The 12651-nt window shown below is 42.5% G+C and overlaps 1 protein-coding gene across 1 annotated transcript in view; it reads right to left on the bottom strand.

Annotated features, from left to right (window-relative positions):
- syne1b (spectrin repeat containing, nuclear envelope 1b) overlaps positions 1-12651 on the bottom strand; it is a 70255-nt gene that overhangs the window by 4889 nt on the left and 52715 nt on the right. Inside the window, exons 112-141 of the mRNA XM_087177902.1 lie at positions 12447-12596; positions 12011-12187; positions 11757-11912; positions 11489-11644; positions 11217-11387; positions 10872-11005; positions 10531-10735; positions 10211-10393; positions 9986-10132; positions 9738-9892; positions 9417-9564; positions 9233-9327; positions 8829-9063; positions 8230-8424; positions 7789-7914; positions 7411-7566; positions 6469-6627; positions 5987-6153; positions 5700-5862; positions 5144-5331; positions 4876-5026; positions 4516-4698; positions 4132-4269; positions 3358-3549; positions 2904-3231; positions 2278-2346; positions 1376-1503; positions 864-990; positions 494-705; positions 85-285 (exon numbers count right to left, since the gene is read on the bottom strand). Of these exons, the coding sequence (XP_087034028.1) occupies positions 85-285; positions 494-705; positions 864-990; positions 1376-1503; positions 2278-2346; positions 2904-3231; positions 3358-3549; positions 4132-4269; positions 4516-4698; positions 4876-5026; positions 5144-5331; positions 5700-5862; positions 5987-6153; positions 6469-6627; positions 7411-7566; positions 7789-7914; positions 8230-8424; positions 8829-9063; positions 9233-9327; positions 9417-9564; positions 9738-9892; positions 9986-10132; positions 10211-10393; positions 10531-10735; positions 10872-11005; positions 11217-11387; positions 11489-11644; positions 11757-11912; positions 12011-12187; positions 12447-12596 (4995 nt within the window). The remainder of the gene's footprint in view (positions 1-84; positions 286-493; positions 706-863; positions 991-1375; positions 1504-2277; positions 2347-2903; positions 3232-3357; positions 3550-4131; positions 4270-4515; positions 4699-4875; positions 5027-5143; positions 5332-5699; positions 5863-5986; positions 6154-6468; positions 6628-7410; positions 7567-7788; positions 7915-8229; positions 8425-8828; positions 9064-9232; positions 9328-9416; positions 9565-9737; positions 9893-9985; positions 10133-10210; positions 10394-10530; positions 10736-10871; positions 11006-11216; positions 11388-11488; positions 11645-11756; positions 11913-12010; positions 12188-12446; positions 12597-12651) is intronic.

Genomic DNA, 12651 nt, shown 5'->3' with positions numbered 1-12651 from the left:
TTTTATAATTACAGATTTGTCCAAACAAGACATCTGAACTTGCCCATCATGGTTCCCGTTTTAAGATAACGACGGGCTACTTACTTGACATTGCATGAGGGCTTCCTGTAATGAAGACCTCCACTCCTCCAGTGAGCTGCCCAGTTTGTCCCAGTGGTTGTTCATGTCTTTCAGTTTGGCCTGTAGCTCTCGGGACTCCTCTGTGTCTGTCTGCACAAACTCAGTACTGCACAGGTTGATGGAAAGCACAATAGCCTTGCGCTTCTCGTACGCCTTCTGCAGCTCCTGGAGACAAACATTTACATTTTACAATTAATGAACGCAGTCTGATATATGTGCTTGGTTTGTGTAAGCAAGTGAAGATGAGTGAAAGGATCATGTATGTTGAATCCTTATTCATTTGCAGACTGTGAGGTAGTCAGTTGAGGAGCAGATAGAAAATGATAAACATAGAAAAGAAATTGTATTAGTAGTAAGAGAAAAACAGCAATACCTTGAGCTTTTTGATGCGCAGCTCAATCGTCTGGATGTCTGTGCTGAGGTCCAGCCTCCGCTGCTGCTCCAGCTCATCCTCCGTCTCTCCCAGCCAAGTCCAAACTTTGTTCAGGTCAGAGTTCAGCTGCTGCCACTGCTGTTGGCTCTGCTTTGTGCGCATCTCTTTGCTGAGGTCCTGAGCCTGCAGGAGCTCCCAGCGTTCAATCACTCCTGGGGTGCAGAGTGCAAGTGAGTTGGTGTAAAAGACAAGTAGGTCATGATACAAATTCTTTCATCCCACTGGATATAACATTTACCTTTCAACCTTTTCCTTTCATATACATTAATCTAAATGTATGGATGTAGGATCGGGTGTGGTGTAGTGTTACCTGATGTCTGGGATTCTGAGCTACTGGGATCTGCCAGTCCAGACACTGTGTCTTCTTCCTCCTTGAGCTCAAAGCCCATCCTCTTCACTGTGTCAATGCTGCCACGGCACTCACCCAGCAGCCGCATCTACAGAATGCATGTGTTAGGTTACAGGTTTTATTTTACATAGTAAAAGCAGTGTAAGCTGATTTTATTTAATATTTCTAAGTACAAAAAGTAAGAACAGTACTGAAGGTGAAAGTAATAATGGTGGCTGGTGGTAAGCTAACAAAATATGGCTGGACATTATTTAAAAACATAAAGTAAACACTTTTTTAACACTGTTTTAAGGTCTTATACCAATGTGTTGGTTGTTAAACTGCATAAATTGAATCTAATCTAATCTAATCTAATCTAATATAAATACACAAAGCAGAATTAATTATGATTTTATTTACAGTTCAGTGCAAAACAAATGATGCCGTGGTAATTGTGCCTGTACATCCCATCTAACTGTAAAAGTGACACATACGTATCCCATGTATGAAGCATCCAGCTCTGTGCTTGTGGGAGTGCGGCTGCGGCTGCTATCTGTCTGCTGCAGGTGGAAACGGCTGACGTCCAGAGGGTGAACATGTGAGTCTGTAGAGGGAACCTCCCCTGTTGACACAACATCAACTGGTCATCTTTGCAGCACATGATTAAATATTCAATAATAATGGTAATGTGAAATATGCTTAACAACCCCAGAAGAGGTAAAGACCCCGTTCAGACAGAGAAAGCAAAGAAAAATGATTTGAAGGTAGTAAGCAGGAATGCAGATTGGTTATCCCAACCACTTGTCACTCATTGCAGTTTACAAGTGATTGATGCTGCATTTCCTAAAAAAGTTGAACTTTTCTTCTCCTGTTCTGTGGCAAAAAAAAAAGTGCCTCATCGCATTGGTGCCGTGTCCTGCTTGTATCAGGTGTACAGCATTCAAAGCAATGTGCCTCTGTGTGAACGGAGCCTATCAAAATTTTACTTTAAACAAATCTGCAATCGCTTTAGCGAGAAGTTCAGACTTGATCACCGTGACAATAAAACAACATGCACATCAAAAAAATCCAAAGAGGTTAGCTACACAGCACACTGCAAGTCAAACAAAAGTAAGAAAGCCAGTTAGAAAGAAGGGTTAGGCTGAATTCCATTTCAGTTCTGCTCAATTGGAGACGAAAGCAGAACCACTAAATTGGAGAGATGAAAATGGAATTGACCCTATCCCCCAGGGTTAGAAAGTGCTGCCATTGGTTACAGTGTGTGCCCAACATGTAGATAAGAGAGGAAATAAACACAAATCAAAGACCAAGCCTAGTCTATAAGTGTGGTATAAGTGAGCATCTGTTATTTCTGGCCCCAAACACTTGTGGCATGCTGGGGTCTGCTGTTGCCTACCAGTGGAGGACCTCAGTGTTTGTTCTGTTAGTTTAACATAGGCCTCAGGGCTCTCTGGGATCACTACATCTGGAAGAAACATTATACAGTACACACATTCAGCAGTGGGCATTACACTGTTTGACTCCATGAACTGATTAGTGTTGGCATTCACCTGCTGTTCTTAACTTTAGTTCGATCCACCACCAAATGGATGGAGTTTGTCACAAAGATAAGTCAATCATAGAAAAAAACACTGCGCTGACATTCTTGTGTCTAAATCTTTTAGTCCCTAACGACTCACTCTGTATAGTTCTCCGTTAAAGCAGCTGTAAATGCTTTTCTTTAATTAAGTCCAAGTAGAACTTTTCCTTTCATTTCTGGCTTCTAGAAAGGTCAAGAGTTAAGACTCTGTCAACATCATTTCGCAAGTTCCAGTGTCATGCTCATGTACACACAGATGGACTGACTCATGATGACACAGGAGTTTGAACTTTGGTTCAAAATATCTCTTTTTCCTAACTTTAATATTTCCTTTTATTTCTCAAAAACAACTTTTGCAAGTATGTATTGACAGATTTACCATTCATACAAACAACAAGTTTTAATTTTAATTTTATCAGAACATTGTGTGTGTGGAATCTAACCTGACAAGGTGGAAGCAGGCCGCTGGATGAAGTCTCCCTCCTCACTCTGCTGCTCTCTCAGGGCCCTGCTGGCGCTCTCCAGGCCTCGGCTGAGGTCATAGTCGTGGTCCCACTCCAGGGGGATGGAGTCCACACTGGCAGGGGTGTCCCTGCCCGAGCGCTCCGTCCGGAGCTGGGCCGCCAGGGAGGCAGAGCGGCCGGAGGAGGGCAGAGGTGACAGGAAGCCATCCCCCAAACGTTCACTCCATGGCAGGCTGGACAAATCACAAGGCTCGTCCAGCTCCAGCTCACGGTCCGAGAATGACACTTCAGTATCATCATCTGCAAGCTGAAAAAAAAGAGTGCGTACTGAGAATTTGAGTGCTAGACTCTTTTGAGGCCTGGAATCAAGCCACAATAGATACTGAACAGATTAATAAAACACATTAAATCTGTTTTTATTCTCAGATCTTACAGGAAGACGAATGAGTTTCTTGTAGTACCGCTCCACTCGACCAAACACTTCCTGACAGTAGCGTTGTAGCTCTTCCAGCTCCTCCTCGATGACGGCAGCATCCAGAGGCTCGCTCTTCTCTATCAGTGCCTCTCCCTTGTGGAAGATGTGTTCGATCTTGGCTGTTGTCAGGGAAATCTCCTGCTGGAAGGACTGTGGGACCCGAGGGAGAAGAGCACAGATAAACAAGTCCTCATTAATTTTGTTTTTCAAGCCAAACAATGATTTCTTTCACAGTCTTATTTTCAAAATGCACAGTCTTCTCCAGATGTTAATTTCCTGATTTCATTTACCAATTTTAATTTTCAGTATGACTTGGGCAATATTAGCTTTGCAATGTCAGTCTAGCTGATTTTATATATATATATGATGATGATGGTGTAAAGGTAGTTCAAAAGTACAGAAGTCCTTCCATAGTTTTCTATACATATTAAGAGCAAATTTTCAATTCTCTCAGTGCATATTGAGGCCTTTCACTCTGTAGTATGACCTTTGACCGTTCACCACCAAACTCTAATCAGTTCATCTTTAAGTCCATGTGATAGATTTGTAGAAATTTCCTCAATGTGTTACTGAGATGTTGCGTTCGTGAGAATGGGATGTACATATGTACGTATGGACGGACAACATGAAAACATAATGCCTCCAGCCATGGCTGTTGCCGGTATGACATAGGAAAGTATGCTGCACAAATACTTCTCAGACCATCGGTCGGAAATATGGTGACAAACTTACCCTGAGTTGTTTGATCTTGGCCTGAATGTCACACTCAGAGAAGTGTTCGATGTTTGTCAGCTGCAGGTCCATCTCTGTCAGCCACACCAAGATGCCATCTCTGGCTGTCTCAAACTCCTCCCTCTGACTAATAAAGTGCTACACATTTAAAATAGAGATGCTGCTGTTAGAATAATCTACATAGTACAGGATGTTAAGATATAAATTATGTGTGAAGACTTCTCTGTGGCTTCATTAGTCTGATTTAACATGCAGACAAACAAGCAAAATACACAGATGCTACCATGTAAACTAAAGGTGAGACAGAAGTTTAGAAATGCATGTGAAAGAATAAATTTTACATTAAAAAAAATCAAGAAAATGTAATAATACATATGATTGTACCTTAAGCCTACGAAGGATGGATGCCACCCTCTTCTGCAGGTTGTCCCATCGCTGATTGGCATCATGGGCCATCTCCCTCAGACGACAGGACGAGTCAGTGCGGTTTTCTCTGGCCAGGCGGCGATATTGCTTGTTGATTAACTCCAGCTGGGTCAGGCTTTCATGGACTTGCCTCTGGAAGGCCTACGGAAGCACAGGATTTTATTAATGTGGTAATAACCAACAGCACCATCCTGTTTCCTGTTTCAGTGTTTTTTTTTTTTAAGTTATATTTTTGGGCAATGTTGCCTTCAGACTCAATCCCACGCTCGCTGTGGTTAGGACTAAAATTTTCATGGTTTATTTTCTAAGTATCTGTACCTCAAATTTCTTTAGTTCCTCTTTGGCTACAGTGTACAGCACACCAGAAGAGTTGGGCAGAGCAGCAGTCTTTTCTGAAGTGGCCAGCCACTCCTCGAATCGTGCAAAGTCATCTAGGAATTTCTGCCATAAACGCCACGTCTCCTCAATCCTAACAAAGGGAAACATTTGGGAAAAGTTAATTCAGTTAGGTAAGTGTAATATTTACACAGAATAATGAGACTTGTTCTGCATCCACACATATCTGACATAAACCTCATCTACTCACTTGAGTCTCCTCTCCATAGACAAGGCACAGATGCTCCTCCAGCGGCGATCAAGGCTACGAGTTGCCTGCTGGATGGAGTCGCACTCTGCATCCGTGGCGCAGGCGTCACAGTCGTGCAGAAGCACCTCGCACAGATTCAGCACAGACGCCACTCCCGTGCTGTGTTTCTCTATGTCACGCTGAAGCTCCTGAGAGGCAGGAAACAGAGACAGAGATTATGAATGTGTGTGTGTGTGTGTGTGTGTGTGTGTGTGTAAACAATAAGAGAGTGAAACAAAGGGAGGGGGAGATGGAAATAATAACATAGTATAAAATAAAAACGATGACTTTGGATTGGTTGAGTCAATCGAATAAACCCTCCATAAATCAATCGATCAAAAGGTAATTTTTCCAGCACTGAATAAATAGTTAACTTGCCATTAAAAGGACAACAAAAACATAATTAACAAGCACTTGCTTGTGGTTTCAGGTGGACAGTGGATTGCGACAATAATATAATAAAATCTTTAATGTAGTATTGTACATATTTTAAGCACAGTACAGTGTATTAGGTTACCTGCTGCAGATCGAGCTTCCTCTGAATCTCCTGGAAGTCACAGGCGTCATAGGCGATGGGCTTAGACAGCTCAGTCTCGATGTGGGCAAGCCAGGAGCGCAGGCTGCTCATATTCTTATCCAGCTGCTGCACGGCCACCAGAGTTTCTCTCAGCTTCTTCACTCTATTAACAACATTTATGAAATTCTGTCAGTGCAAACTAATGCCAGATACTCAAGCAAGAAATGAAAACAGTAAAGTAACGTTACAGGACTGTTGAAGCTACTCAGGTGCGTCCGTCTCTTTACCTGGCTCCAATGAGATCCAGGAGGTGCTGCCAGCGGTCGCTGACTTTGCCGAGTTTTTGTTCAATCTCAGTAGCTTTGTTCTGGTGACTGGCTCTGGCCAGACGCTCTCCCAGCTGGTTCAGCTGTAACTTGTTCTCCTCAGCCACAGTGATCTCTTCCTGGTAGTCCTGGTTGGCCAATGTGATACAACCAGCGCGTAAAGCAAGAGATTCAAAATGACAATTGGTCAGTGTCAAAGGTTTTTCCATTTGTCGCTGTATATTACATAAATAAAACTAAGGAGGCATTAATGTGTCTGTTTGCTGTGTGTTTATGAACAATGAATATGTAAGATTCAAGATACAGAAAAGTAAAGCTATTATGGCTGAAAAATCAAACTGCATTTTTAAAAACAACTAACAGTGAGAGAGAGTACAATTATTTATTACAATATTTTCTGTTAAAGTTATTATATACAAATATTCAGGCAAGTTTCTATTTACCTTGCGAAGCTTCTCGATCATCTCCTCAATACTGATGTCACCATTTTGGGAGACCTTGCTCTCCATGTTGGTGAGCCACTCGCAGAGCTCCTTGTACTTCTCATTGAATACAGTCCACTCATTCAGCTTCTCACTCACCTGCTGCCTGCGCAGGGACAGCTGCACAACAACGTATAAACAGTTAAGTGCATCGTTGTTAAAAGTGCATATAATCAATCAATGCATGGTAAATTGCAAAGAAAAGTAAGTTAATGTCAGATAGTCTACAAAGGAAGCACTGTGGCAGAGATGACTGCACTCTAACTGATTCATTTGCAAAAAGCAGCGAGTGTGTGTTTCTGTGTGTTTCCTGTGCGTGTATTTTATCTGCTCCACACAGGATGCAACTCTGAAAAAAACTGGCCTTGAAGTTTCTGAAACCAAGTTAACTTTGCATGATAAAGCGACTGATGCAGACAGAACAGTTCCTTTGTAAAACTTATGGGGAAATGCATGTTAAGTTTCTATTCATCTGCATCTACAACTGTGCAAGTCAATATGAGTAAAACTGAAGATGAAATCCCTTTGTTTTATAAGTGCAAATCTATGTGTGTTCATAAAATTCAGTTGCATTTTTGACATTCATCAGCTTCGGATTTGGTCTTGTATCTATATGGTAATCAGCTGTATTTGATGGAAGCTCACTGACACCATTCAGAAGTCTAACAGTCAGGATTATAATTTAGTTTGACACTAGCACCATCATCTGGTATCTCAGGGGACTGCAACGGCAAGTGTGTAAAATAGTGACACAACTTACAGTCATTTATAATGACTACACCCTGACTGAAAATCTAATCTAAAGAAGTAGCAGTAAACTGTAATTTAAAGAAATCCATCAGTAGCTGTACACAGCACACAGTATAGTTCAGAAATCCTCCATGTGGATGTAGAGCACGGTACCTGGTGGCAGATTTCATCCCACTGTCGGTGCAGAAGCTCAATTCGCTCCTGCAGCACAGAAAGGTCCTCAGCGCTGATGTAACAAGACAGCGACTCTCTCAGTACAGTCAGGTGAGCCAGATCCCCTGTCCAGCCATCAAATGTATTCTCCAGGTCCTGTTGTTGAGAAAAGAGTAATATTATTTAAAAAAAGTAGTTGTAAATCTTGCAGAGAGAACTTTCACCAACATGTCGTGACCTGAGAAACAATGTCAAGCTCAACAGATGATTCTACACTTGATAGGTCAAGATCCCCAAAGCAACGTTTATTTTCAGTCTTATGCTTCTGGTAGTTTCAGTTTCCCCTTGTTCTCCACTTTCCACTTCCATTTCCGTTACCTTGCAGCGCATCTGCTCAGCTTGCAGATCCTCATGGTGATCAGGGAGAGGCTGGGACAGCTGCCGTTTGAAGGCTCGAAGCTTTTCCAGTGATCCACCAATACCTCTTTCACACCTCTCCCAGTCCTGTACATGACATGATATATCCACACACATGACACAAACAGTGGTTGCAACTGAATCAAAACTATTTGCATACAACTAAAAAAACTGCAAACAGCAAATAAGTTGTTTTTTTCATAAACTATTCTACAAGGGTTTCATTTTTTTAGCTTTTTAGTAGCTGGTTTTGCCTCTTTGTGAGAAATTAGAAAAAAGAAAAATATACAATCTTCTACCGACAATGCAAAATGTTTCTAAAGTAAAACATTTACAGTATCCATTCAACGTCTCCGGAAGTTTCCTGTGCTCTACAAGCTGCTGGCAATTTGTCTGGTGTACCTTTAACAGGGTGGCAAGCTCCTTCTTCTGTTCGTCCAGGCAGATGCTGGCATGTTTCCATCGCTCCTGGATATCAGTAAGCTCTGTCTGCAGGGCCATCTCTGCCCGGCTATCAGCCGACAGGAGCAGTTGTCTGCCAGCCTCCACTGTCAGGATGTAGCTGCCCTGTTGACGCTGCAGCACTTTTTCCTTCAGCTGTACCAGAAAGCACAGTCACTCAGATAAAGTCATATCAGATGGGCATGGTCTATCACACCAAGAACAATGACACTGTTTCAATATCTTAAGCCCCTTTTACACCAAATCTGCATCAGTCCCTGGTGTAGTGTCACTATTGTACTTCAGTGCTTTCCAAGAAAGTTCATCCTCTCCTCCTCACTCAAGATTTTGATCTAAGAGGATCTCTGCCAGGATTCACTGCATAGTACGTCTTCCTGACAAAGATCCACTGGGATTAAAACATTAATCAATACTACAATAATAATCAATAAATGCCAGTTCTGCGGAGATTAGAGGGTGGAGTCATCACAAAATGGTTCTGTCCTGCGCTAGCCAGATATATCTAAGATTTGTACTCTGTAAGCTTTTACATTATGTACCTGGACAGCGTCCAGCATGGAGCGGGCTTGTTGCAGAGGCACTGTAGTCCCCGCCTGAAGGGCCTCTGCAGGGTGGGACACCTCCACCAGCCATTTGCGTAGCTTCTCCACCATTTCTCTGTAGCGCTGCCACTGACGGATCAGACCATCAATTATGCCGCGCCTCTGTTGAGCACGGCGGACAACGCCCTGCCACTGGTTACTCAGCAGAGTCAACTTCAGGTTGAACTCATCTCTGCGAGAGAGAGAGAGAGAGAGAGAGAGAGAGAGAGAGAGAGAGGAATGATAATAAGTAAAATTTGTAATGCATTTTTGTGGTACACAAAGAGCAATGGATTTATCAGGTCTAACAATCTTCCACTTATTGATAAATAGACTAAACACAGCATGGATTTGGGCTTTACCTGTCATCTACCTGACCCTGCTCTAACATCCGCTGTCCATCACTGATGATAGAGTGGAGGATCTGTTGGCGACTGAACATCTCAGCTTGGAACAACTGGAAGACAATAAATCAATGATTAATAAATGGGAACTTGTAATTAATAAGCAAATTCAAGTTTTCTTTTCTTTAATGAGGACTCTGACCTCATGGGCTTTTTGCTGCTCGATCAAACTCTGGTAGTTCCCAGAAATTTCCACAGCCAGATTCTCTTCAGTTTGGACCAAGAACTCCATCCATGTTTCACACTTCTCCAGGAAGGTCTGCTGCTGCAGCAGGAAGGACTGAAGTTTGCTGCAAAGAAGCAAACAGCAAGAGAAGTACAAAATAAAGACATCAGCTTTTACTGGACATCTGTAGAGTTAATTCTCTTGTTTTAAAATCTGTTTAGTGTCTTGTAACTGTACTTGAAGGACCAAGTTTATTACAGGAGTATTAGGAATATAAGAAACGTTTGTGTGTCATACCTGAATCTCTCTGTGGTCTGTGCTGAGGCTGCTGACCAGCTCCTGTTGAGGTTCTGCATGCGTTTGATCTCTGTATCGTTGAGAGGGAGCCGATAACCGAGCTCATTAAGACGCTCTAATTCAGGGGCCATACTGCTGAATTTCAGCATGAGCCTCTGTAGGAGGACAGGGGAGAAATATTAATTCAGGACAATCAGGTAAGTTGATTTGTTTAATTATCTGACAAAAAGAAATTAAAAAAAACAAACCTTGAGATCCTCCATGCGATCCTGGATAACTGTCAGGTCGGTGGAGCCGTTGGGATCTTGCACTTTCAGAGCCTCCTCAGCTTCAACTAACCAGGATCCCAATGAATCCAATTGATCATTAAAGGTTTCATAATCTTGAACTCCAGTCTGTTGTGGGAGAGAGACATCAGCAACACACAAGTGTAAAATTCATGATGCATGAGTGACAAATCTTTTTTCTTTTACCTGCAGGGTGGTGAGTTGTCTGGTAAGGGCCTGTTCCACAGCAGACAGCCGCTGGGTGAGAGAGAGGTGATCTGACTGGATGTTAGACGCTGCAGAAGTGTCCACCTGCTGTTTCAGCTGATCTCCCAGTTCTTGGAGAACTTGCAAGGAGGCCTGCACTGGAGCTTGGGACCGGAGCAGCTCCTGAGACGAAGCATCCATAACATTCACTTTTCAAAATACTTTCCATCTTGCAACAACAGAGAAACATGGCGAAATCCTTACAGGTGGCATAGGATTTAAAAGAATTCAACACCGGGCACAGCTGTGGCCTCACTCACGCTGTATTCTTGGATCCAGTCAGACACTTCCTCATCAGAGATGTCCTTGCTGCAGGTGGTCTTGAGTAGCTGGTCGGCCTTTTCCTCCTGCCGCTGGATGCTGCTGCAGCTCTGCTCATAAAGCTCCTTGTAGCGCTGCCACAGCTGAAGCAGAGCCTTGCTGCTTCTCAGACGCTCCGCAATCTCCTCGAGTAAGCCGGTCCATCTGAGTGCAAACATTACAAGAGTGTATATATAAATGTAATGGGTTAAACATCTGGTTGCACCTTAAGACAGGTGTATGGATTTTACTGAAGTAAAAATAATATCGCAAAAAAAAAGTTAAAGTTCAGTGAGGCCACCTTGCATTGACATCCTTGAGGGCATTGTTTAGGGAGTCTGACACTGAAGGGTGACACTCCTTCAGCAGTTGGTGGGTCACAGCACCAAACTTTCTCAAGCTGCTCTCCTGTTTCTCAAGTTCCTCTTGCAAATCCTGTACAGATAACAAACAACACATGGCTTAATTCACCAGCATTGATAAAACATGGTATAAAAAAAGAAGTTAGAAACAATCCGCGAATGAAAAAGATTAATTTGAACTTCTTCGAAACAAGAATCAGAAACACATTCTAATGCAGTAATGCAATTAATACAAATTTGTCTTGTTGACAACAGCAAACAGACACCTTGTCATCCTGACATACCTGCAGACTCTGCACCTGCAGCTGAACAGCCTCCAGGGAGCCTGTGAGGAGGCGAAAACGAGACACGGAGTACCTTCCCTCCATCAGGTAGCCATTGATCTCCTCTGAAGCACGCTTGTAAAGACTCCACTGATCCAGCACCGACTTCAAGCTGATCTTTAGTTGTCCTATCTGTTAGAGGTGAAATAAAAGAGCAGAGTTCAGCAGAATAAATGGGTGTAACCAAAGCGCCACATTAAAAAACAGAGTGAAAGGAGAACAGGGGAGCTTACCAAGTGATCCAGGTTAGCCCAGGTGTGATTGACACACTGGAGTGTCTCCATGACGATAGCACAGGCCTCATCGGTCTTGTTCTGGACAAGGGCACAGCCCTGCTCCTCCACCCTCTCTAGTTCTTTCTCTTTTTCCTTCACCAACTCTTCCATTTCCTAAAAGTTTGTAATCATTTTCATAAGATAAAAAAACATGTACTCAAAAAGGTGTAATAAATCAATAATAAATCAGTAATATATCAGCAATGGCACAGTAAAAGAAGCCTACCTGACAGTCTTTGAGAGCATTCTGCACCGATGTCAAATCCTCTATCCGGTGTTTCCTCTTTAGCTTTTCCTCTTGAGTTGCCATCCAGGACTTCAGGGCCTGAATGCTGCTCTCGTATTCCAGCCACATTTCCAAAAGGCTCTCCAGGAACTGGATCTGTAAGTAAGTTATACATATTTTATACATGACTTTGCACTAATAAATGACAAAGGTTGTTATTCTTTCAGTAACAGTATAATTGCCTATGGCCTCACCCGCTCATTGATGCGGCCTTGGAGGATCTGCCAGCGTCTGTTCATGGCTCCGAGGCGCTCAGCAAAGTCTGTCTTATCACTGCGCTTGCTCTCCACATCCTGACCACTGATCTGCAACACTGACTGGTTGACAAAGTCCACGGTCAGCTGCTTGCAGCTTAAATCTACTCTGAAGCCCTAAAGTGAGGAAACAACAGTAGATTGATCAAAATTACAGATTTATAATTTGCATCGTAGATCACCATTATAACCACATCAGCAAAATTACACCCAGGATATACAAAAATATTGCTTTGTCTTTACACCCTGAAAAAGTGAAAACAAATTTTCATCTTTGAAATAGATGAAATATTGAAAATATATGTAGCTGCCACACATTGGTCTTAAAGTCCAAAGTGCCATAAATGTATATCAATCTGTATGAAAAGTCAATTACCTTGTATTTTTGCAAGTAGTCTTGAATCACATTTGACCCCACAGCACTTTTGAGGTTTTCTTCATCTTCCTCAATGACATTCTCCATCAAGGAGATCCAGTTAAACAGCTCAGAAATGGCATGACGGGAGGCCAACTTCTCCATTTGGATCTGAGATGAAATTAAATCAGTTGGTCTTGCTTATTAAACATCCAGGAAGGAAAAA

The sequence above is a fragment of the Seriola lalandi genome, unplaced genomic scaffold, assembly GCF_002814215.2.
Source record: "Seriola lalandi dorsalis isolate HSWRI2012SDOR001 ecotype SW California unplaced genomic scaffold, Sedor1 jcf7180002054660, whole genome shotgun sequence".
NCBI classification, from domain to species: Eukaryota; Metazoa; Chordata; class Actinopteri; order Carangiformes; family Carangidae; genus Seriola; species Seriola lalandi.
The sequence above is the reverse complement of the archived record's forward strand: the minus strand, read 5'-3'. Positions and strand labels throughout refer to the sequence as shown.